The 26,316-nt window shown below is 45.3% G+C and overlaps 2 protein-coding genes across 2 annotated transcripts in view; one reads left to right on the forward strand and one right to left on the reverse strand.

Annotated features, from left to right (window-relative positions):
- Positions 1 to 4,652: 4,652 nt before the first annotated feature.
- Positions 4,653 to 17,032, forward strand: CLEC17A (C-type lectin domain containing 17A; the record flags this gene model as incomplete). The annotated part of the gene is made up of 12 exons (XM_079917551.1): positions 4,653 to 4,695; positions 4,838 to 4,912; positions 6,886 to 6,918; positions 7,001 to 7,051; positions 7,135 to 7,176; positions 7,351 to 7,392; positions 8,022 to 8,162; positions 8,248 to 8,310; positions 10,347 to 10,442; positions 10,653 to 10,804; positions 14,089 to 14,198; positions 16,692 to 17,032. The coding sequence occupies 12 exons, from the start codon at positions 4,653 to 4,655 to the stop codon at positions 16,822 to 16,824; spliced, it is 981 nt and encodes a 326-aa protein (XP_079773677.1). The 3' UTR covers positions 16,825 to 17,032.
- A 7,586-nt stretch (positions 17,033 to 24,618) lies between these two features.
- Positions 24,619 to 26,316, reverse strand: part of ADGRE3 (adhesion G protein-coupled receptor E3) — a 41,622-nt gene continuing 39,924 nt past the window's right edge. Inside the window, exon 16 of the mRNA XM_079917051.1 lies at positions 24,619 to 24,846. Within this exon, the coding sequence (XP_079773177.1) occupies positions 24,838 to 24,846 (9 nt within the window). The 3' untranslated portion in view covers positions 24,619 to 24,837. The remainder of the gene's footprint in view (positions 24,847 to 26,316) is intronic.

Consider the following 26,316-nt stretch of genomic DNA (forward strand, 5'->3'; position numbering starts at 1 on the left):
GATTTTTGTTGTGATTCACCAATGTCTCCCTAGTACCTAGAACAGAGCCTAACACATAGTAGGTGGTCAGTACACATCTGTTGAATAGATGAATGAACAACTGAATCCCCAATCTCCATTGGACTTATCAGGAGACCTCTGCTCGGAGATGTTGTTCTACTTCCCTGAGGTCACGTAGCAAGAATGGGGCAGAGCCGGGTCAGCCTGGGCCCATGGCTTTATGTTATTATACCCAGTTGACAGGACTGGATTTCACTACCAGTTCCTGCACACCTACTGTGTGCCAAGTCTCGAGACATGGCCTTGGCCATGTGGCCGTCACCCTCACATAGTGAGACCATCCAACCTTCACCACACTTACCTTGCCCAGGCCCACCCACCTTAAAGGATGCCCTTGATGGCCAGAGATGCTATCAGTCCTCTTGGTTGGTGTATCCCCCCATCCCTTCCCTATCCGTCCACCCTGAACCCCCATATCCATCTGGAATCTGACACTTGTTGTGTATGCTCAGTGGGTATTTGCTGGGCAGACAGACTCTTCCTTCTCAGACAAGTCTCCATTTCCCCATCTGTAGAATGGGAACAGCACACCCACACCTCATGCAGGTGGGAGAGGTTCAGGATGTTACATCATGGGAACGGGGCGGGGGGATGCCCAGCCCCTGGGGTGAGCTTTTCCTGGAGAGGGAGGCTGGTCTGCTGCTGCCCTCCCACCTCAAGTAGGGCTGGGGCCACCCCCCTCCGCATGTGCTGGGGAAGAGTTTCCGCTGGCGGAGACTGTGGATTGCTTATATTGAGACTGTGAGGTGAGAAATAAATTCCATCTCATTTAAGCCACTCTTGTTCTGAATCTCCGTTACAGCGACCCCGCCCAATTTTCTAACTTGTACATGGACGGGCCTGACGGGATTTCCTTGTTGTTTAAGCCAATCTGAGTTGCATTTCCTTTTACTTTAATGGAAAACCCCTCAAAAGAGTAATTGGGGTCTTGCCCTTTGGGGTATGTAATATGCTATGCTTGCTGTAACAAATTACCACAAATTTAGTGGTTTAAAACAACGGAAATGAATTCTTTTATAGTTCTGGAGGTCAGAAGTTCAAAGTTGTTTCATGTGGCTGAAACCAAGTTATCAGCAGGACCACTCTCCCTCAGAGGCTTCGAGAATGGGAGAATCTGTTTTCTAGCCTTTTCCAGCTTCTAGAGCTGCCTTCCTTGGCTCATGGCCCCTTCCTGCATCTTCAAAACCACCAGCATAGCATCTAGAGTTGAGACACAGAGATGCACAGAGAAAAAGGCATGTGAAGACGGAGGCAGAGATTGGAGTGATGTGGCCACAAGCCAAAGAGTGCCAGGAAACCCTAGAAGCTGGAGAGGCAAAAAGGATCCTCCCCTAGTGCCTTTGGAGGGAGCATGGCCCTGCCCACACCTTGATTTCAGACTCTATTTTTTTTCCCAAGAAAAATTATATATTAATGCAATGTTTAAAAAAAAAAGTGAAAGAAAATTGTGGTAAAGAAATTATCAAAAGTTTAAATAAAAACAGTTATGGTTGTTTTTCTTCCAGCTTTACTGAGGTATTGTTTTTTTCAAATTAAATTAATTAATTAATTTGGCCGCGTTGGGTCTTTGTTGCTGCGCACGGGCTTTTCTCTCTAGTTGCGGCGAGTGGGAGGCTGCTCTTCATTGCGGTGCGCGGGCTTCTCATTGCAGTGGCTTCTCTTGTTGCGGATCACGGGCTCTAGGTGCGTGGGCTTCAGTAGTTGTGGCACGCGGGCTCGGTAGTTGTGGCTTGTGGGCTCTAGAGCACAGGCTCAGTAGTTGTGGCACACGGGCTTATTTGCTCCGCGGCATGTGGGATCTTCCCGGACCAGGGCTCGAACCTGTGTCCCCTGCCTTGGCAGGAGGATTCTTAACCACTGCACCACCAGGGAAGTCCTTCTGAGATATTCTTGACAGTCAAAATTGTATGTATTTAAGGTGTACAACCTGATAACCCAATATACATGTATATTGTGAAATATTCACCACAACCAAGCCAGTCAACGTATCTATCACTTCAGAGTTAACATTTTCCTTTTATTTATTCTTTTTTTGTGTTAAGAACACCCAAGATCTACCCTCTTAGCCAGTTTCCAGTACACAATACAATGTTGTCAACTATAGTCACATTGTAGTTTTCTAGAACATATTCATCTTGCACAACTGAAACTTTGTACCCATTGACCAACATCTACCCATTTTTTCCCTCCCTCCAGCCATGGGCAACCATCTCCCTGCTTCTATGAGTTTGCCCCCATAACGGGGGCAAGGGCAGAAGTGGGTAGACTTAGGTGGAGGCTATTACTGCAATCCAGGTGAAAGAGGATGCTGGCTAAGACCAGGAGGTGAAAAGGACTCAGATGCTGAATATGCTGTGAAGGTAGAGCCAACCAGAATTACTAACAGATTGGTCACATTTCCAGTTATCTAGGGTGTCTAAGAAACCACCCCAAATGTAGTGGCATAAAATAATCACTTCATCTGCTCATGGATTCTGTGGGACAGAGCATGGTAGGGACAGCTTGTTTCTGCTCTATGACGTCTGGGGCCTTGGATGGGAAGACCCAAAGGGCTGGAGGTGACTCTAACTCTCCTGGGGACTGGAATCATTGGGAGGTGCCTTCACTTACATGTCTGGCACCTGGGCTGGGATGACTTGAAATCTGGCCTCAACCGGGATTGTTGAGCCAAGCACCTCCATGTGGCTTGGGCTTCCTCACAAAATGTCAGCTGGGAGCACATGTTCTGACAGAGCCAGGTGGAAGCTGCGTGGCAGCTGTCCCTTGTGCCACATTTTGTTGGTTATAAGAGAGTCACTAAGGCAAGCCCAGATTTAAAGGGAGGATAATTAGACTCTACTTCTTGATGGAGTGGCATGGTCACCTTGCATCAGAACGTGTAGGACATGAGCTATTGTTGCAGCCATCTTTTGAAAACATAATGTGCCACAGCCGTGGAATGAGAGAGAAGGGAGGCGTCATGGATGATTCTCGAGCTGTTGGCCCCAAAGGCTGATGGTGGTCGTTTTGAGAAACATAGGCAGGCTGCTTTCTTGGGCCTCAGTCTGGTTATTCCACCTCTTTCACGAGGCTCACAGGAAACTCCCACATCCTTGATGTACCAAAAGACGCAGCCACTCGTATTGCAGCCCTTTCCCCTATGTCCGTCATTTCACTTCATGCTGTTTTGGGTGTGAATCAAAACCTCATCCCTTGGTTTCCCCATAGGGTAGACAGACCTCCCTCTCTCTCTCTTTAACTTTCACTTTTTAAATACCCTCCAGTCGATGTCAAGTTCAGGATGAAAAACACTCCTTTGCAAGTTCTGTGTATATGACTGTGGTAGGCAGCCTTCAAGATGGCCTCCAAATGATGCCTACCTGTTGGTATTTATGTCCTCGTGTGGTTTCCTCCCACAGTGACTCAAAGCTGGTCCATGTGATAAATATAGTAGAGATCATAGTTTGTGATTTGTGAGGCTAGATCATACAAGGCTTTGTGGCTTCCATTTTGGCCTATGCCATGTTGTGAGGATACTCAATCAGCCCTTGGGAGAGGCTCACATGGCGAGGAACTGAGGCCTCCTGCCAACAGCCATGGGAGTGTACCGTCGTGGAGGAGATCCTCTAGCCCCAGCCTAGCTTTCTGATGACCGCAACCCTGGGCAACATCTTGACTGAAACCTTATGAAAGATCCCGAGCCAGAACCACACAGCTGCTCTTGAATCCCTGAGCCTCAGAGACTGTGAGATAATACATGCCTACTGTTTTTTTTTTTTTTTTTTTTTTTTTTTTTTTTTGGCGGTACGCGGGCCTCTCACTATTGTGGCCTCTCCCGTTGTGGAGCACAGGCTCTGGACGCGTAGGCTCAGTGGCCATGGCTCACGGGCCCAGCCGCTCCACAGCATGTGGGATCTTCCCGGACCGGGGCACGAACCTGTGTCCCCTGCATCGGCAGGCGGACTTTCAACCACTGAGCCACCAGGGAAGCCCCCTACTGTTTTTTTAAGTCATGAAGTTTTGGGGTAATTTGTTATGTAGCCACAGTGAGCCTAAAACTTCACTGTGGGAATGTGGGAGTACTTAGCACCGATTACTTTAACGTCTTGTTGTAAATGTCAACCCCTCTGGGAGGCCTCCCCTGACCACCTCTCTACATTAGCCCCCATCCTATCCCTTTACCCTGTTTTATTTTATTTTAAGGTAATACTTAGTTACTATTGGAAATAAAATTAAAAACCAAACCATATTGCTTATTTCTATATTTCTTTATAGGTTTATTGTCTCTCCTGTCTCGATTGAAGTTTCATGAAGGAAGGAGCTTATCTATTTTTCACCCAGGGCTTGGTGCCGTGTAGGAACTCAAATGCAGGGGCTGTTGTCATTGTTATTTCTATGCATGAATCCAAACTGGGGAGAAGAATAAGTGTGTGTGTGTGTGTGTGTGTGTGTGTGCGGTCTGTGGTGTTCCCCTCAAGATAGATTTGCATGTTCTTGACTTTTAAAGAAAAAAGGAACTGAGAAAAAACCTAGTCACCTGAGTTGAGGACACAAGGAGAAGAAGCTGTCGAGCTCTGCCTGCTTCTTCTCAGGCTCCTGTGTTAGCTGCAGTCATGTGCACCCTGTATACTAACTCTGGGTGCAGGGACCTGCCAGGTATGGCCCTGGCCAGGCATGGGCTGGGGACCAGGGGTGGTCAGGACCCAGGTTACAGTATTCCCACCTTGGGGCCAGAGACCAGGGTGTGAGGGACAGAGGAGGGAATGGGCTGGGCTCTCACTTGCCTTTCCTCTGGAAGGGCCCAGAGAAGAGGAGGATGATGATGATTATGAGAACACGGCACCACCGTACAAGGACCTTCCTCCCAAGCCAGGTAAGAGGACCTCTCAGAGGCCAGGTGAAGAGATGTGTGATTTGAGCGATGAGGTTGGGGAACAGACTCCCCAGGGGGAACTAGCTGGGCACTGCAGACATACATGGTCAGCCTGCCCATACTGGGCACCATGATGGTGGGAGTATCCATGCGTCCACCTGAGGGTCTCTCAGTCTGATGGGGGGAGGCAGTTTTGGGCATAGTCTTGGGTGAGCAGGTCTGAGAGGGGAGGGATTATGAAATTGGGGAAATCCTGAGGGTAATTGAGGGGTCTGCCTGCACTAGTGGGAGGATTCAGGGTCAGATGAGGGGACATTGGAGTGAGACTTGAGGGATGAACAGGAGTTTGTTAAGAAGAGAAGCCCAGAAAAGAACAGGTGGATGCAAAGGCCCCGAGACATGAAAGCCAGTATTTCAGAAGCTGTGAGTGGACTGTTGTCTCTCCAACCTCTTCGCATTCACACCCAGGGCCCAAATTTGCCTTTAGACTTGGGTGGGCCATGCCTGGCCAGGGACTCAACAAGAGTCCAATAAGTGTATATAAAAGTGGAGGCTTTGGGTCCAGTGGTTGGGACTGGGCGCTTTTACTGCCATGACTTGGGTTTCACCCCTGGTTGGGGAACTGAGATCTCGCAAGCTGCGTGGCAGGGCCAAACGAAAAAAACACAGTGGAGACTTTGAGGTTTCCCTGAGTAAACTCCCACCAGGGGAAGCCCCTGGGCTCTGCTTTTTGCCTGTCCGTCTCCAAATCCATCTTGGTCCCAGCATGGTCCCCAAGCCCAACCCGAAGACCCACCCCATCGCTGTCTTCAAGGCCACCCCTTCCCCAAATTTAGGTCCCACCCCCATCTCCAAATGCAGCCCCATCTCCAACCCATCTCCTGTCCAAATCAAAACTATCACCAAGCCCCAACACAACTACAACCCAACCTCAACTTCTCCCCCATTCCCCAATGCAGCTACAGCCCCATTCTTCACCCCAACTACACTCTGAATCACAAACCTACTCCCATGTCCATCACTATCCCTGACCCTTCTTCAACCCCATCATCTCAATCCAAACCCTCATCCCAACCTTAACCTTGACTCTATTCCCATACCCAAACTCACTTGTGTCTTTAACTTAGGGGGATCAACTGTCCCAGTTTGTGCAGAGATGAAAGATTTCTTGGAATGTGGGACTTCCTGTTTTAAAATTAGGAAAGTCCTGGGTCATTCAGGATGGTTGGTCACTGTATCTTAATCCTGTCCCTATCCCTAAGCCCAATTCCATTCTCATGCACAACCCCATCCCTAACCCTCCATTGCAATCTCAATCCTGTTTCTTTTTTCTTTTTTTTGGCCACACTATGCGGCATGCGGGATCTTAGTTCCCTGACCAGGGATTGAACCTGTGCCCCCAGCAGTGGAAGTGCAGAGTCCTAACCACTGGACCGCTAGGGAAGTCCCTCTTTTTTTAAAAAAAATAATAAATTAATTAATTTTACAATAGGTCCTTGCTGGTCATCTATTTTATTTTTATTTATTTATTTGAAAATATTTATTTATTTATTTGACTGCACTGGGTCTTAGTTGTGGCCTGCGGGATCTTCCTTGTGGTGTGCGGGCTCTTCATTGCAGTGTACAGGTCTCTCTCTAGTTGTGGCATGCAGGCTCTAGAGAACGTGGGTTCAGTAGTTGCAGTGCGTGGCCTCTCTATTTGTGGCGCATGGGCTCCAGAGGGTGCGGGCTCAGTAGTTGCAGTACGCAGGCTTAGTTGCCCCACGGCATGTGGGATCTTAGTTCCCCAACCAGGGATCAAACCAGCGCCCCCTGCATTGGAAGGTGGATTCTTAACCACTGCACCACCAGGGAAGTCCCAGTCATCTATTTGAAATATAACAGTGCGTACATGTCAATCCTGTTTCCATCACTGCCTTTCCACCTCATTCCCATCCTTGGACCGGCTGTAATGCTGAGCTTCTCTTCGCCAGGTTGGACGGCTCCACCAAGGCCTCCAAGGGCAGGTGAGCTGGGGCTGGGGGTACAGGAGACCCAGTGCTGGCTTTATCCTGATCTGGGCCTGAGCAACCATTCCTTCCTCCTCAGGAAAGAAAACAGAGAACCCCCCACTTCCCTGCAAGCTCCTGAAGAACACAGGTGAGCATCTAGGGCTGGGACCTTCCTGTTCACTTGGCTGAAGCCCTGCTCTGCATGACTGTTGTCTTTCTGACCCCTTCCAGGCCTGAACCTCACCCCTGTCACCTGCACAACTCCTCAACTGGGTGAGCAGTGGGAATACCCATTACGAAGCCTGAGAGCGGACACTTGGAAGTCCTCCCTCCAGTCCCCCAATTCTGACCAAAGAACAAATCAGAGGGCTTGGGGGGAGGTTGTTGATCTTGGAAGACGAAGTCTTTCGGTGACTTATGAATAAACCTCTCTTGCCTTTCTCCCAGGCACTGATCTTGTACATCCTCCATCCCAGCTGCCTATAGCCAGTAAGTCCTTTAGGTTTACCTCTATCTCCCCTCTCATGGTGGCCAGTGTATTTGAGACCTATAGCTCTGGAGTGAGACCCTGGTAGAGAAACATTTCCTTTCAGAAGCTCCTCCTTTCTGAGTCTAAACCAGACCCCCAGGGACCCAGGATATCCACCAGGTACTCTTCAAGCCCTACCTCCTGCTTGCCTATAAGTTATGGGAAATGTTCTCTGCCCCAGATGCAAGGGTCCACAGCTTGGGCCACCAGGGAGCAGCTTGGGCAGGGGCTGCTGGAGTGCATCCTAAATGTTAAGAGAAGAGCTGGGTCCAAGTTATGCATGACCTCTCCAAGCCCTCAGTTCACTTATTTGCAAAATGGGAATACTATTTATAGCTACGTCATAAGGGTGAGGAGCCAGTAAAATAATAAGGGTGTGACAGAATGTGTGGCGTATTGTATATTCCACAAATGCTCTGGGCTTCTTTAGCGTTTTCTCTCCCTGATATTCTCTTGCTGACCCCACCTGGTGATATAGTCATGACCATAGTCATTTGCCCCCCCTGCTCTTGGAGGAAAGCTCAAGGGTCCATTCCTCACTATCTGAAGCACCAGCATCAGTCTCTCTGTCCCCATCTCTTCCCCCCAGCCACTCCAGTGCCCTGGATCAGTCAGAAGTCCGGAGGTCTTAGGTGTTACCAGGAGGAGAGACTGATGGTGTACGTGTGTCTGCTGGTGGTGGTGTCACTGCTCATGGGCTGCACTGGTCTGGCTGTTACCCTGATTAAATGTGAGTAAGGTGAGGATGGGGCATGCAGAGAAATTGGGGAAGGGGTATGGGAGGACTTGGGCTCAAGCTGGACTCCTTCTCATAGACCGGGAGGTGGTGGAAGAGCTGAGGATGTTAACCTTTCAGCAGATGGCATGGCGAGCAAATGGTGAGTGCTTTCAATCATCCCTTCAAAGCATGCGTATTGAGCACGAACATGACCAACCCCAATGCCATCTTTGCTAGGCACTGTGCTAGGTAGCAGGGTGGGGGATGGGTGGGTAAGATGGTTAACACATCAGACATAGTCCCTGTCCCTGTGGAGTGTGTGTGTGTGTGTGTGTCTAGACCTCCACTGTCCAATATGGCGACCATGAGTCACTGTGGTTGTTGAGCACTTGAAATGTGGTCATTTTGGATTGAGATATACTGTAAGCCTAAAATACATACGGGGGGCTTCCCTGGCAGTCCAGTGGTTAAGACTTCGCCTTCTAGTGCAGGGAGTGCGGGTTCCATCCCTGGTCGGGAAACTAAGATTCCACATGCCTCGCAGCCAAAAAAACAAAAATGTAAAACAGAAGCAATAGTGTAACAAATTCAATACTTTGAAAATGGTCCACATCGAAAAAAATCTTAAAAAAAAATACATACAGATTTCATGGGAATCCCTGGAGGTCCAGTGGTTAGGACTCAGCGCTTTCACTGCCTTGGGCCCGGGTTTGATCCTGCTTGGGGAACTAAGATCCTACAAGCCACGTGGCACGGCCAAAACAAAAAAACCAAAACCACAAAACAAACCAAAAAACCCAACCAAAAGATACATATGTCAAAGATTTGCTACAAAATAATGTCAAATATATCAATAATAATGATAATCTTTAATATTGATTATACACTGAAATGCTAATATTTTGGATATATTGAGATAAACAAAAATGGCATTCAAATTAATTTTACTTTCTTTTGACTTTTAAAACACTAGAAAATTTAAAATTACCTATGTGGTTCACATCTTGTTTCTGTTGGACAGTACAAGCATAGACAGCCATTTACCAAATTATCATCCAAATGAGGGTAAAATTCCAAGTTTTGATGAATAGTCCAAAGGAAGAGGAAGGCAATTCTATGAAAAAATCTAACAAGGGGTCTTGACCTTATCTTTGAGAGTGTCATATAGAGTTTCGCTAGGGAAATGGTACTATAGCTGTGTGAAGGGAGAGGAGTTAACTGGGTAAGGAGTTCAGGGTCTTAGGCATGTGCAAAGGCCCTGTGGTAGGAGGCGACATAAGTACAAGGGAGGAGAATGGTGAAATTGGGTAATTGAGAGATGATGGATGCTTGGATAAGAGTTGTGGTTGTGGGGATGAAGAGTAGTAGGTGGAGTGGAAAGATTTAGGAGGTAAAATTGACCAGACTGGGGATGAGTGAGTGGGAATGGTGGTGAGTGAGAGGGAAGAGTGTCAAGGATAACGTATATGTTATCTATCTGTCTGTCTATCATCTCTCTATCTAAGATTTCTGTCTTGTCCAACTGAAGGGCCATCTAGTGGTGGCCCTGGGGAGTATTGGGAGAGGGCAAATTTGTGTGAAAGTAGTGGGAACACATACATTAGTTGTAGAAGAGGCTTTCAGTATGATTCCTGAAGTCTGAAAATTGCTCCATTCCACAATTCTTCACCCCACACTTCAGACCAAGCCACTCTTCCAGTCAAAACCCATCAATGGCTTCTCACTGCCCGGAGTCCAACACAAAACCTTTAGCTTTGCATTTAAGGACCCAGACACCAGACCTCTTCCCACTTTGAGCTCAAGCTCCTGTGAGGTTCTGCTTGACCTCTACTGCACCAGTCTTTCCCAACATGCTTGTCTCTGGACCTTTGCTTCCAAGGTGGCTCCTGCCTACTGTGCCTCCCCATCCCCTTAGAGATACGGAATCACCATTTTCCTTTAAAACCCACCTCCTGCAAGAAGCCCACCATCTTTACTCTTCCCCATGCCTCAGGGATTAATCTCTCCTTGGAGTCACATTAGGGCTCTTCTTGGGCACTGAGCATGTGTTTTTGAGTTTTACCACCACCCAGTAGAACAGGGGTGCAGTGGGGGAACACAGCTCTTGCTGTTCTCTGGTGTGTCTGCAGTCAGTGATGGGTAGGTGGGTAGGTGGGGGTTTGGGTCTCTAACCCTACAGCCCATCCCTGCTGACAGTGACTGGCATGGCGGGGCTAGCCGGCCTGAAGAAGGACATTGAACGAGTAAGAGCTGACACCAACCAGTCCCTGCTGGAACTTCGGGGCTTATTAGGTGAGTGGGACTTGGGGAACTTCCCTGAGATGGGGGACATGGCAGAGCTGCTACCCTGCATAAATCCATGGAAGTGATTCTTAGTGTAATCTATGTGAGTGGTGCCAACCTGGAGTGGAGCAGTGCATAGCCTGCACAACTGTACATGGCATACCATGTACATTACTCTGGTTCTGGGCCCACTCTGACAGAATCCTATCCTGTCCCCAGACTGTACCAGGGTCACCTGCCCTGAGGGCTGGCTCCCTTTTCAGGGTAAGTGTTACTACTTCTCTCCAAGCACCAAGTCATGGGATGAAGCCCGGAAGTTCTGCCAGGAGAATTACTCTCACTTGGTCATCATCAGTAACTTTGCTGAGCAGGTGAGCTGTCCCTACCAAGCCCTTGAGAACCAGCAGGGCCAGCCTGCCTCTCTTCTAGGATTTACATATCCTTCTCAGGCCTGGATGTAGAGAAACTGGAATTGCTTTTGAGTCACTAAAACTTTTTCTTTTTTAATAATATGTTTTATTTTAAAATTTATTTTTAATTAAAAAATATTTTGGGCTATGTTGGGTCTTCGTTGCTGTGCGTGGGATTTCTGTAGTTGCGGCAAGCAGGGACTACTCTTCGTTGTGGTGTGTCCGCTTCTCATTGCAGTGGCTTCCCTTGCAGAGCATGGGCTCTAGGCATGCGGGCTTCAGTAGTTGCAGCACACAGGCTCAGTAGTTGTGGCACGCGGACCCTAGAACATGTGGGCTTCAGTAGTTGTGGCTCATGGGCTCTAGAGCGCAGGCTTAGTAGTTGTGGTGCACGGGCTTAGCTGCTCCATGGCATGTGGGATCTTCCCGGACCAGGGATCTAACCCGTGTCCCCTGCATTGGCAGGCAGATTCTTAACCACTGCGCCACCATGGAAGTCCCCACTAAAACGTTTAATATGAAGGTTAAGGGGGTATGCTTTGCTTGAGTTCAAATCCTGATTGTGTTTACTTATCCTCTCTGAGTCTCAGTTTTCCCTCTAACATGGAGATATAATATAATGGCTATCTCTTAGGTAGCACTTTCTATTCTCTAGGCTGTATTCTAAACATGTTACATGCATTCACGTAATTCTAACAACAGCTCTATAAATTAGTGTGTGAGTCAGGAGACGTTATGTTATTCTGAAGTAACAGACAGTCCCTATAGCTCAATGATGGAAGTGTATGAGGCAAGTCATACACTGACTTTTAAAACTTCTACCTATGTGCACTCACAAAGAAAGTCCCATGGGCACTGCTATGCTTTAAGATGCAGGGAAAGACGGTTTCATCAATGTTTATGTAGAAGGAGAATTGGAATATGTGTAAATAACTTTAATGACTTAATACTACCAAAGCTAGGTGGTAAGACCATTTGTACACAGTATATATCATTACATATCAGTACTTCACAGATGAGGAAACTGAGGCATATTTCACTTAAGCAACTTGCTTATTACAACTAGTAAGTGTCAGAGCTAGGATCTGAGCCCAGAAAGCTGGTTTCAAAGTCCATATTCTTGGCCATAAGCTTCATAGCACTATTTGATTAGTGTTTGCATGGTTTATCTTTTCCCATCCTTTTATTTTTAACCTGTCTATGTCATTATCTTAAAAGTAGATTTCTGGCTTCCCTGGTGGCGCAGTGGTTGGGGATCCGCCTGCCGATGCAGGGGACGCGGGTTCGTGCCCTGGTCCGGGAGGATCCCACATGCCGTGGAGTGGCTGGGCCCGCGAGCCATGGCCACTGGGCCTGCGCATCTGGAGCCTGTGCTCTGCAACGGGGGAGGCCACAGCAGTGAGAGGCCTGTGTACTGCAAAAAAAAAAAAAAAAAAAAAAAGTAGTTTTCTTGTAGATAGCATATAGTGGGGTCTTACATATATATTTTAAATTCAATCTGACAATCTCTGGCTTTTAATTGGTGTTTTAAGACCATTTACATTTAATGTAATTATTGATTTGGTTAGATTTAGGCCTACCATCCTATTTTTTTCCCTCTATTTTAAAAAAATCTTTCTGTTTCATAGCATCATTTGTATGAGTAGGTAGTACAGAGGGGGTTTTTTTGAGATTAAATTAGATGATGTAATTTAATTAGATGTAATAAGATGATGGGGAGGTATAAGTCATACTCCCTAAACTCAGGTGCATAAGAAATATAACTTTGTTTTCTTTAAATAACTCATTTCCTGCCTCTTTTGAGCTCCCATTATACCAGGAGGGTGGAAATTTTATCTGTCAGTTGAGATCTTCTATCTTTCTTCTGAGTAGGAACAGCTTATATGGGGTCAAGGCGGAGGGTAGTACATGTCTGGTCCTCAAGGTCTTTACTCCAAGCTGGTATCCACTGGGACATCCACTGGATGAATGATCCTGGACAAATTACTTAACTTCTCTCTGCCTCAATTTTCTCATCTATAAAATGGGGTTAACAATCCTTGCTTCAGTAGGTCACAATGAAGATCAAATGAGATATCTGTGCAAAGTGTGTAGGTCACTTATTAACTTATTAATTCAACGAACAATTTTTGAGCACCTACTATGTGCTAGGCACTATTCTAATTTGATGGACCAAGCAGCTCTTTTCTCTTTCTGGTTTCCTGATACTTCTCTGGGGCTTTACCCAGGCAACAGGGTCGAGGTACACTCTACTTTTTAGAGTTTTCATACCCATCTGAGGTTTTGGCCATCACCTCGGACTCTACCAGGGAATGAAATGCAGAGCCCTCTTTCTGGCACCCACCATGTCTACATCTCCATAATTTCCTTCATATTGCAATCTTTCCTCTCTACCTTTTAGGGAATCTTGGTCTTGAATAAGGTTGAGTGAATGAGATATGATTTGCATACAGTAAAATGCACAGATCTTAAGTGTACATTCACTGAGTTTTGGCATATGTATACACCTGTGTAACTGTCAACCCAGTCAAGATTTACAATGTTTCTACCACCCAGGGAGTTCTTTCATGCCCCTTTCCCAGTCACGCCACCCCCACCCTAGGGAACTACTTATCTGGTTTCCCTTACCATAGATCAGTTTGCCTGGAGAGGAGTTGCTTTAAATCATGATATTTTCATTTTCTTCCTAATCTTTTGTATTTTGCCCAAGTCCTTTCTTTTCTCCCAAAGGCCTGGGCTTTGGAAATATAAAAGCCAGGAATCCCCATTCCTTTCCTTCCCCCGCCACCCAAGTTCTTCTGCCTGGATGCAGATGAGGACTGCAGGGTGGCGTGAAAGTACCAGGGAAATCAAGATATCACTTATTATTATTAAAATGTTCCTTAAATTATATAATGTTAAACGTTAAGATGTCATAGTACTTACTGCATGTCAGACACTGTTTCAAGCTCTTTATGCATACTAATTCATTCAACCCTCTCAATAACTCTATGAGGAGGTAGCTACTATTATCCCATTTTACAGAGGTGGAAACTGAGGCACAGAGTGGTTCATAGGTTTTGCAAGAAGGTGGCATGACTATTACCACTGAACATGCTCAAGTGGGAGGAATGCGTTGATCTTGTTCTGCATGCCATGGGGACTGGGAAGGGTATTGGGGTGGCACTCACAAGCCCTAAATGTGTGTGGGACAGAGCAGAGGGTGTGTAGAAGAACTGATGGCTGAATGAAGTTTGTACTTGCAGAACTTTGTGGCCAAGGCTCATGGCTCTCCTCGGGTATACTGGTTGGGGCTGAACGACAAAAACCGTGAAGGGGACTGGAGGTGGCTGGATGGGTCACCCATCACTTTCAGGCAAGTATCCAGGGCTCTTGGGATCTCTCTTCCTTGTAAGTCCTTGTGAAGTCCAAACCAGCAGATTCTTTAGAATTCCAGGCTGAGCTGGACTGGGAGGCACAAGGGTGCTTTTTTTTCTGATAGGACTTCTGGTGCCTGTACTTTAATTTTTCCTCCATTGAAACATCTCAACCTTTAGCACAACTGCTCAAACATATCAAGTCCCCAGACCAATGGTTGGGGGGAGAAAAAGGAAAAGGAGGCATGGCTGTAGGGCAAGAGGAAGAGGAAGATTTTGATTTGCTAAAAGGATGAACAGGATCTCATTTTTTGGGCACTCTTTATATTAGCTCATTTATTTAATCTTCTTAATAATTCTGTAAAGTGAGTACCATTATTATCTCCATTTTGAAGGTATGGAAAATGAGGCACAGAGAGGTTAAGCAACCTTCCCAAGGTCAGACAGCTAGCAGGTGGCAGTGCCACCCAACCTGGCTTAAAACTCTATGCTCTTAGCCATTATGCTTTACTTTCTCAAGGAGTGTATGTATTTGTATTTTAAATAAATATTAACAAATTGTCCCCCATACTGGTTATACCAATTTATTCTCTCACCAGCTTGACTATAATTTTTTGCCCACACATTCATCAAACTTTTGGAATTTTGTTGGTTTATATGTAGGTGAAAAATGGAAACCCAGTGTAGTATTAATTTGCATTTCTCTTATCCCTGAGGTTGGGTGTATTTTCATATGTTTAATAGCCATATGTATTAACTTTTCTGTGAATTATCTATTCATATCTTTTGTGTATTTTTTTATATTGTGGTTTTGGTCTTTTTCTTACTGATCTCTAGGAGCTCTTTCTATATTAGAGATATTAATGTTTTGTCTGGGGATTTTATTTTTTATTAAAGATTCCTGGAAGGAGGCAGAGCTCTGCAAATTGAGATGTCATGGCATGGTGTGGCACTGCAGGTGCTCAGCTCATATCCCTTCATGGGGCTGGTGAGGGCTCCCTCCAGCAGGGGGCATTGACTGCTAAAAGTTCACAGTTATGCTTTCTCCAGAGAGTTGGCTTCAGCTGAATGGAAGTCTGTTCAGCTAGGAGGTTACTCCACTCCCATTGGGGTCATGCCACAGAGAGTGACCAGTTAAGAGAAGCCTGGACCCCTTGTTTCAAGTTGGAATAACTCTGTGGTGCTATTCAAATTTCAGAGTTTCCTGTGGGATCAGGCTGAGGTTAGATCAGGCTGAACCTACATCCTTGCTCAATTCTATCTGCTGCCACATCCTGTTTCTCTCACTCCCTATCTCCTGAGGACAGCCCTTAATAAATCCTCTGCACCCGAATTGCCAAATCTGGCTCTGCTTTAAGGGAACATGACCTAAGACATTACAATACCTAGAAGGTTGGGAGGAACGTGGTATAACAGAAGTGTTCTTTGGAAGAGGAAGCAGAAACTGACCAGATGCAGGAAACAGATTCAGGGGCTGGGAGAATTTCTGGTGAACAGGAGGTGGGGCTGAGTTAGAACAGACAAGCTGCTGGGGTGAAGGGGATAATGCAGCATGTTTAGGTAATTCTGAAAGGCTGAGAAAAGATTTGGATGGCAGAAAGAGCCCTGAACAATGAAGGCCTCTCTTTTTCTTTTTTTTCCGATAGTCTTTTTTTTAAAATGAATAAACTTTATTCTTCTTTCTGTTTTCTTTTATTATTTTTTTAATTGAAGTATAGTTGATGTACAGTATTATATAAGTCACAGGGGTATAATATAGTGATTCACAATTTTTAAAGGTTATACTCCATTTATAGTTATTATAAAATATTGGCTATATTCCCTGTGTTGTAAAATATATCCTTGTAGCTTATTTATACCTAATAACTTGTACCTCTTTCTCTCCTACCCCTGTATTGCCCCTCCCCACTTTCCTCTCCCCACTTGTAACCACTAGTTGGTTCTCTATATCTGTGAGTCTGTTTCTTTGTTGTTGTATTCACTAGTTAGTTGTATTTATTAGATTCCACATATAAGTGATATCATATAGTATTTGTCTTTTCCTGTCTGACTTATTTCACTCAGCACAATACCCTCCAAGTCCATGCATGTTGTTGCAAATGGCAAAATTTCATTCTTTTTTTATGTCTGAGTCAGACTTTATTTTTTAGAGCAGTTTTAGATTTACAGAAAAATTGAGAAGAAGGTACAGAGAAGTAGTTCCCATATTCCTTCTGTCGCTCACACTTTTTTTTCTATTATTAACACCTTGCATTAGTGTGGTGCATTTGTTACAAATGATGAACCAATATAGATACATTATTATGGACTAAAGTCCATAGTTTACATTAGGGTTCGCTCTTTGTGCTGTACATTCTATGGGTTTTGACAAATGCATGATGTCATGTATCTACCATCACAGTATCATATAGAATAACAGTTTCACTGCCCTGAAAAACCCCCTGTGCTCCACCTATTCATCCCTCCCTATATGCACTTTTTCCTTTATCCAGCTTTTGGGACCCACAGGAACCCAACAACCTCCATGATGAGGACTGTGCCAGCATGAACAAAGGTGGCACCTGGAATGACCTCTCTTGCGACAAAACTACATATTGGATTTGTGAGCGGAAATGTTCCTGTTGAACCCAAGAGCTGAGGTTGGGTGGGGGTCCGTACCCGGTACCCCTTGGCTTTTGGACATGAGAACCTCCTGCCCTCTGAGAACTGATGTGGACGTGCCCAAGATGGAACCAGCAGCCTGGATGTAGCGAGTTCCCTGGGGTGCAAGTCAGATCGTTTCTAGGGCGAGGACGTGAGGGCTTGTTCAGTTGGATGGTGTCTTAGTCTGTTCAGCCTGCTGTAACAGAATACTGTAGAGTGGATGGCTTATAAATAACAGACATTTATTTCTCAAAGTTCTGGAAGCTCGTAAGCCCAGGATCAAGGCCCAGGGAGATTCAGTGTTTAGTGACGACCTGCTTCCTGGTTCATAGATGCCATCTTCTCACCGAGTCCTCACATCCTGAGAGGGGCGAGAGCTCTCTGCGGTCCCTTTTATAAAGACACTAATCCCATTAATGAGGGCTCCACCTCCATGACCTAATCACTCCCAAAGTCCCAACCTCCTAATAGCATCACATTGGGGGTTGGAATTTAACATATGAGTTTTTTTTTGGGGGGGGGGACATAAAACTCAGTCTATAGAGGATGGTGAGCTGGAGAGACACCAGGTCTTGGTAATGGTCTCCCAGTTCTGGGGTCTGGAGGAAAGTCACCAAGTCCCTGGCTCTTAGGAAATGATACTGATTCTGGGAGCTCCAGGTCTGGCACTGATTGAGCTGGAACAGAAAATACCCTGGCTCCTCTGGACCATGATATGCTGGGACTGGGATCCCTTACTGCCTACTTGATGCGGACCAGCTTCTGGGAAGCAGGTGGGGCAAAATTATTCCTGACATGAAGCTTTTTCGATGTCCTGGGTGAGGTCTGCCCAAGCTAAGTGGTGGCATCAGACCTCTGCCAAGACATGGAACTTCTAGAAAGACAGACCAGCTGAATCATCCAGTGTGGCAGGCCACATCTTGGTCAGATCCTCAGGACAATGGTGATATCTACCCACATGTGCCTTTAGGCTGTTTGTCGGTCTGTAAAGCTCTTTGATGAAGGAATTCACTTGACTTATGAGTTATGTTAAAGGCTTCTCAAAATGCCAGTTCATTGTGTGGTCCTTGCCCACTGTGCCAGTTTGCTGGGGCTGCCATAATAAAATGCCATCAACTGGCTTAAACAACAGAAATGCATTGTCTCGCATTTCTGGAGGATGGAAGTCTGAGATCAAGGTGTTGGCGTGGCTGGTTTCTGGTGAGCTCTCTCTCCTTGGCTTGTAGATGGGCTGTCTTCTCTCTGTGTCTTCACGTGGTTTTCCCTTTGTAAGTGTCTGTGTCATAATCTCATCTTCTTTTTTTCTAAAAAATATTTATTTATTTTTGGCCGCACGGCACGGCTTGAGGGATCTTAGTTCCCCGACCAGGGATTGAACCTGGGCCCCTGCAGTGAAAGTGAGGAGTCCTAACCGCTGGACCACCAGGGAATTCCCATTGTCTTCTTCTTTTAAGGACACCAGACATATTGGATTAGAGCCCACCCTGATGACATGATTTAATTTAATTACCTCTTTGGACACTTTATCTCCAAAGTCTCCACATTCTAAGGTTATGTGGGCTGGGGGTTAAGGCTTTAACATGTGAATTTTGAGAGGGGGGTGCACAATTCAACCCACTAAATGCCAGAGGTGTCCTTCCCAGTCATTGTGCTAATCAAAAACACTCCCTAGGGTTTCCCTGGTGGCGCAGTGGTTGAGAGTTCGCCTGCCGATGCAGGGGACACGGGTTCGTGCCCTGGTCCGGGAAGATCCCACATGCCGCAGAGCGGCTGGGCCCGTGAGCCATGGCCGCTGGGCCTGCGCGTCCGGAGCCTGCGGCCCGCAACGGGAGAGGCCACAACAGTGAGAGACCCGCGTACCGCAAAAAACAAAACAAAAAACAAAACAAAACAAAAACACCCCCTAGAGGGCTGGTACTACCCCCAGCTGAGCACAACTCAACACATCAATCTCTTTAGACAATCCCTGCATTTGTGTCCAGGGGTGGGTACAAGCCAGTCAATTTATTGATCAACAAGTGCCCTTGACTAATAGCACAATAGTTCCTGTTTTGACTGAGAGCGGGGGTGGGGGTGGGGGGGTGATTAAGGCAAGGAGGCTCTGAGCAGGGGAAGCAGTGGGAGCAGGGGATTGGCATTCACCTCACTTCCTGTTCCCTCTGTACTTGTCTCCTCCCACCTGCACACCTGCCCCCCAACTCATCAGTATCGAAACTAACCCTCCATATGGCCCATAGACTGCAGAGTGGGTGGACATCCTGTTCTAAGCCCTCTACCCAGGGGAACTTTGGCCCAAGAAATTGTTTTTGTCAGAAGAGGAAGAGGAAACTTCAGTTTCCCCGAATATGTGTGCTGAGAAATGGGGAAGCAGGAACGCTGTGGTCACATCTCTGAGTCATGCTGTGGGGGAGTGGTCCATAGTGGAGCTGGTCCAAACCTATCTCCCTTCTGCATCTCTCATGATTGTCTAATTTCAGGTAGAGAGGAAAACATGAAGGAGATCCTCTTTACCTCTTTTTTTTTAAAAAAATTATTTAATTAATTTATTTTTGGCTGCATTGGGTCTTCCTTGCTGCCATTGGGCTTTCTCTAATTGCGGAGAGCGGGGGCTACTCTTTGTTGCGGTGCGGAGGCTTCTCATTGCGGTGTCTTCTTTTGTTGTGGATCATGGGCTCTAGGCGCGCAGGCTTCAGTAATTGTGGCGCACGGGCTTAGCTGCTCTGCAGCATGTGGGATCTTCCAAGACCAGGGCTTGAACCTGTGTCCCCTGTATTGGAAGGTGGATTCTTAACCACTGTGCCACCAGGGAAAGCTCTCTTTACCTCTTTGGGTCTAGGGGACCAAAGGTTGGGCATTCTTGGTGGTTAAAAAAAAAAGCCATGATTAGTCAAGCATATATTATGCACTAGATAGATGGAGTAGCTCTCATTTAATCTTCATGATGATTTTGTGAGGTTGGAATAATTACCAACCCCATTTTATAGCTGGGAAAACTGAGGCCCAGAGGGGTCTCATGGCCTGTCCATTGTCATTTAGTGGATAAGTGGCAGAGATGGTATTTGGACTCAGTCTGTGCCTCCAGTGGTTGATCTCTCTCTGTAGCACCTGCTGCCATTCAAGGGACTGTCCGTAAACCTGAATTATCTCTGAAAACTCTAACCCTGTGGCTCTTGCCTCAGCCCACAGTTATAGGAAAGGAACAACATGATATGATAGAACAGACATCCTGGACTGAGGTAGGAGCGCAGGAGTTGGATTCTGAGTCTGTTGATAAATCATCTCTGTGGCTCTCCTGGGGCTATTACAATAACGCAGGTGAGGGATGATGGGGACCAGGGAGCTAATTGTGAAGGCAGGAAGAATTCTAGATCTATTTTGAAGATACAGCGAGTGAGATTTGCTGATGAATTGGATGTTGGGTGTGAGAGAAAGAGAAGCCTAAAGAATGACTCCAGGTTTTCCGCTTCATTAGCAGGAAAGAAGGAGTTATTGTTACTAGAGATGGGGAAGAAAATTACTTATGCTAACAACACAGTTAAATTTAGGTGGTTCATGAACTCCTGCCAAGTTCTAAGAACGTCTCTTGGGTCAAGGATAGAATCTTGTATGTAGCAGATGTGGTCATGCCCTGCTTATATCCTTAGTCCTCACATTTTCAGTGACTTCTGTTGGCCAGCAGCTGCCACTGGAAAAACACCTTATCTGGCAGAAGGCAGGTGAGAAGCATCAGGGGGAAAATGCTTCCCGGAACAATCCTCGACCAAAGCCTGAACTTGGTATACCCATGCCCCAGCTCCCTCATCCCTCAGGTGAGATGAGTCTGAGATGCAGGTCCCAAGTGATTGCCCAGAGGTCCCTGCTGGGATTAAGCTCCCATCTTGTATTGGCTTCCTTTCTTCCCCTGATTCACTTCTTTGCAACCCTGCTGGTGTTCACCGGGATCACCTCCAAAATAAACTACTTGCATTAGAATCCTTGTTTCAGAATTTGCTCCTGGGGGAACCCAAACTAAGACACTATGGGACAGGAGAAGATGAGATTGCAATATGATTCTGGTTTTCCTGGGATGGAGGGGTTTCTGGGATGCAGGACTTTTAGTGCCAAATCTGGGAAAGTCCAGGGCGAACTGGGATGAGTTGACCACCCTTATAGGAGGACAGTGTGGTGTTAGAGAAGCCAGGAGAAGAGAATGCTGCAAGAAGGAAAGGGGATAATGCATACATAGATAAAATCATCATGTTGTACACCTTAAATATATACAAATTTTGTTTGTTAATTATATCTCAATAAAGTTGGAAAAAATACCTAAAAATACTTGATTGTCAAAAAAGAGAAGAAAGGAGGACCAACAGAGTGAAATGTGACCCAAAGGTCAAGTTAGAAAAGACTGAGAAGCCATCAGTGAACTTAGCACTGAGGAAGTATTTGGGACATTGAGTCATTCTTGGGTGTGTTGGAAGCAGAAATCAGACTGCGGGCTGAGCAGTGAAGGGTGGGAGGAAGTGGGCACAGCAGGGTGTAAACAAATTTTCTAGAATTTTGGCTATGAAGAGAAGTAGATAGAATGGTTATTGTAGCAGGGGGAACTTCTGGGGTGGAAGAGACCTGAACATACTTCCTCCCTACTCTTCCAACCGCTACCCCCAACTATTCCCATAGTAGATCTCCTGGGTCTCCAAGACTGATCATTTTCCTTCATGATTTTCATCTTTTGGCATTTTTTTTGCTCTGTTTTTTTCTTTTTTTTTTTGAGATATTTCTTCCACATGGTCTTCTAACTCACTAATTTGTCTCATCCTCTTCTTTAATTCATCCAGTAAAATTCATCTTTTTATTTATTCCCTTTTTATTTGGTTCCATAGAATGTTTTGGTGCTGTACTTGAACCTCCTTGCATTCTTCTTTTTTATTATTCTTGTTTAAAGTTGTTGTCTGTCTACTCCAGCAGCTCGATTTTCCTGGGTGACAATTATGTTGGACCATCCTCTTTTTGGCTGTTGGGGGCCTCTCACGGGCTGTCATTTTTCTTTGGGGCTCAGATGTGGGGGTTGAGAACTCTAAGTGGTGACAGTTTCCCAAGTGATGAAAGGAGATGGATTCTTCCCTGCAGGGGTCTATGTGTGCACTAGGCAGGTGTGCAGAGGTGCCTCCTTGCTCCCCAATCTCCTTGCTTTCTTCTAGATTCAGGAGCAGAGCTCCTTTTGGAGTCCTTGGGAGCCAGATGGATCAGACACACACACACACAGGAGTGATGCTGACCTTATCCCAGGATGTCTGTGGACCCTGGTGGATCAGACTCTTCATAGGATGAACTGTCTGACTTCCACCCAGAGCATTCTTCAGCTTACCTTGGAACTTTCCACCTGGTGCCTAGGGGAGACATTTCAACCCCAGATTTCCCTTTGGGGATTCCCCCCAGAGATATCACTCTCATGCCCACCCAGCTGCCATGGGTCCCAGCAGACTTTTGGTTCAAAGAGGCAGATATATTAAGGTAGAGCGTGGAGGGGAACTGAGATGTGTGCAGATGGCCATTTTCCTAGAATCTGCCATCTCTCTTTCTTTATCATGGGGGCCAGCAAACTATAGCATTGTGTGTGTGTGTCTCAAATCCTTCCCGCAGCCTGTTTTTGTATGGCCAGTGAGCTAGGGATGGTTTTTGTATTTCTAAAGTGATATACACATATATCCCTTTACACACATATCACACAAATGTATTTATGTCTGTCTGTCTATCTATCACCTATCTTCCTATCTATCACTATATCTAGCCTGAAAAGTCTAAAATACCTGTCCCTTTACAGAAGAAGTTTGCTCCTCCATTTTTAAAAAAAGTATTTATTTATTTATCTATTTATTTATTTGGCTGTGTTGGGTCTTAGTTGTGGCATGCGGGATCTTTCATTGTGGTGCATGGGCTCTTTGTTGCCACACAGGCTCTTCTCTCTAGTCGTGGTGCGCGGGCTCTAGAGTGCGCAGTCTCAGTAGTTGTAGCATGCAAGCTCTCTAGTTGTGGTGCATGGGCTCCAGAGTACGCAGGCTCAGTAGCTGCCAACGTGGGCTTAGTTGCCCTGCAGCATGTGGGATCTCAGTTCCCCGACCAGGGATCGAGCCCGTGTCTGCTGCATTGGAAGGTGGATTCTTAACCACTGGACCACCAGGAAAGTCCCGCTCATCCATCTTTAGCATATTTAAATGCCACTGAGGAATGTGAGGATGTGAGAGAGATGGAAGACTCAGGAGAGAGAGGAGATAATCAATGGAGAAAGGTCCCCAAAGAGGCAGGAGGAGACAAGATCCAAAGCACAGCGGTGGAGGTTAGTTTCAAACAAGAAGAGGGACCCTCTCTGCCATTGTGGAAGAATGGAGGAGATGATGAGAATCAGTGGGGGAAGGAATCAAGGATGAGTGTGGATGTGGGTATAATTGTAAGGGATGTCAGAAAGTTGAGGGAGTTTTCATAAGCTGGTGTTTATTTTCTCTGTGAAGTAGGAGACAGTCTTCTACCTTATATAGAGAAAGAGGATGCAGATTGGGGAAAGAACTGAAAAACTAGAACTCCCCATGTGGGGAAGTTGACCAGGGAGAGGAAGAGTGAGTTCCAGGTAGCCTGGAAGGTCTTGTTTAGACCAGAAAACACACATTTGTATTGGCTCCTAGCTGAGTGATTCTGAGAGCTCACTGCCTTGATGGGGAGCAGAGAAGAGACATGATTGGTTCATAAGGAAGGATGCTTTGGACTGCAAGTAACAGCTAACCTGACCCAACTGGCTTAACAAAAGGAGTTTATTTGTCTTACATATGAAAAAGTTCAAGGGTTGGTTCAGCAACCCAACAGTGTCATAAAAGCCCAGATTATTTCTGTCTTTTCACTCTTCCACCCTTAGTATTTCCATGATATCTTCTCTCCAAGCCTCATATTATTATATGATAGCAGCTAAAACTAGGAAGTAATCGGCAAGCTCTTCTTGAATTTGTATTTGTTTTTATCAAGGACAGAATATATGTTCCAGTAGGTGTTTCTTATATCTCAGTGGGTAGAATTGATCCAAATGCCCATTGCCAATGGTTTGGGAGGTTTCTCAACCTCAGAACTACTGATATTTAGGGATGGACAGTTCTTGGCTGTATATGTGGGGGGCTGTCTTGTGTATTGTAGGATATTCAACAGCATCCCTGGCATCTGTCACTTCGGTGTCAGTAGCATCCCCCCTTGCCCCAGTCATGACAACCAAAAATGTCTCTAGACATTGCCAAATGTCCCTAATGGTGGGGATAAATCACCTCCAGTTGAGAATCACTGGGCTGAGACCAATCTCAATGGACCTCTGGACCCAGGTACAGTGCTATCCCCAATATGAAAACAATCAAGGTTCTGTCAACAAGGAACATGTGATGGTGGTGATGGCTGCTGAGTAGACAAGCCACAGTGCCTGCCATGATTGGATCAGTCCTGGATTTGGGTATTCCCAGGTAAATGTAGAATCAGAATGAGGAAGCAATGGTGTTGAAAGCATGGGAGAGGATCATTTGACATCGTTGATCGCGAGATTTAGCCTGGATAAGAGAGGAGGTAAAGATGATGGTTTGGAAGAAGCTGATGGTTTGAGGGACTCAATGAGTTTAAACTCATTTAGTTTAAACTCATAGTTTAGAGCAAGTTTAGGAGGAGAGAGAGTAAGAAACTGAAAAAAGGCCTTGAAAAGGGCTTCTTTATTTACAAAAAGTCCAGGGAATATTTGCAATGGTCATGATTTGTGTATCCAGGAACAAGCATGGATTGAACACATCAGTGAAGAGAAGTCCAATTGAATACACATTTATTGAGAGCACATTATGCAGAACAAACACTTCAGGAAGTAAAGGTTAAGCATTTCCTCTCCAGGAATGACATGTATGATGATTCTTCTTGTCCCCACCTTCATTCTTTATGATGCCAACCAGATCCACATGTATGGCTTTCCATGAGGAGCTGAATGTTCTAGTTTTAGTATTTTCACTTGTCCTGGAAAACATGCCCCCCCCCCAAACAAGACGTTTAGATTAAAGGTAGATGTAAGGATAGAACAAACAAACAAACAAATGAACGAACGAACGAATGAATGACAACAAAACAGAAAGAAACAGCAGGAGTGGGTTAAAGCCAGAAATCTCCATCCAGCAGGCAATGATGGCATGATATCCTAGCATTTTGGAATCCTAGGAAAGGTGTGGCCTTCTTTAGCTTACAGTAGGAGGACTTCTCAAAAATCCAGTTTGAAGAATTCTTTTTTTGAAAAAAAGTTTGGATATAGTATCCTACTCTAGAATTTCAGCCCCCTGGATGTTGGTTTTTGTCCATAAAGAAAGGCTAGACTCTAAGCTCCTTGAAGGCAGGTACTGTGTTGGTCTTATTGCTTTTTGTACATCCACTGCCTACCATAGTGTCTTACACATTGTAGAACTCAACAAATACTCTCTTTGCCCCCTACAAGCTCCAGCTTGGTTTAGATGCCTCAGGCCCCCCAGAGGAACAAATATCTTGTACAACAGCCCATGAGGATAGGAATTCCTGACTCAGTTATAAGAGTCACTGTATGCAGGAAGTCCAAAGCTATGCCTTCCTTCCTGGTATTTATGGTTCATTCACAGAATTTCCCACCCAGTCAAGCATATGACTTTTCCCATAAACAGTATTCCCTGGTTATACAGCTGACCTTCCAATGTTATCAAATGTCTGGGGAACAGAGCTAGAAAGTTAACCCAAGACCAAATTTGTCTGTAAAGGACAGAGGGTTTTGTTAGCTTTTTACTCATACTCTGTGCATAAAAAATAAAAGCTTCAGAAATTCTTTTAATTAAAGCAAATGTATTTCTTAAATGCAGCTACATATAAAATATATTTTAAATATATAATATATCATATATAAATATATAATATATAATTCCCTTTCAAAAGATATACTCATTCAAGTTCCACAATGTTAAACAATAATAATAATAATAATAATAATAATAATAATAATAATAATAAAGCTTTCTTATTCATTGTGGGAAACCAGTAGCTGGAGTGCTGGCAGCTTTATTATTTTGGATTGTCTGGGAAACGTTTCAAAGGTCACAGCCAATGGTTAGCACCTACCACCATTTTACTCTTATTGAGAATGATTAAGCTTAATATATATTAAAAAATTTTCCAATCAGCTGACGTGACTGTCCTAAAACTTTTGTCCTAAAAATGGTTCCATTTTCCTCTTGGTTCTTTTGGAAAGATTTAGAATGAATTCCCTTTCCCTCCCTCCAGTATGGAATAGATGTTTCTTCAGTGACCTCAATATTTCCACGGCTGAAGAAAATCCCATATTTTCTCAAGAAATGTAGAAGACAATGTATCAGAAATTTCTCAGTTTTGTTTAGCTTAAAAACAACATATTCTAAGACTCCTTGGCTAGCAGATGTGGTAGGCATGTACATGGAAGGCATAAAACCAAATGAG

This window comes from Stenella coeruleoalba, assembly GCF_951394435.1.
Source record: "Stenella coeruleoalba genome assembly, chromosome: 3".
NCBI classification, from domain to species: domain Eukaryota; kingdom Metazoa; phylum Chordata; class Mammalia; order Artiodactyla; family Delphinidae; genus Stenella; species Stenella coeruleoalba.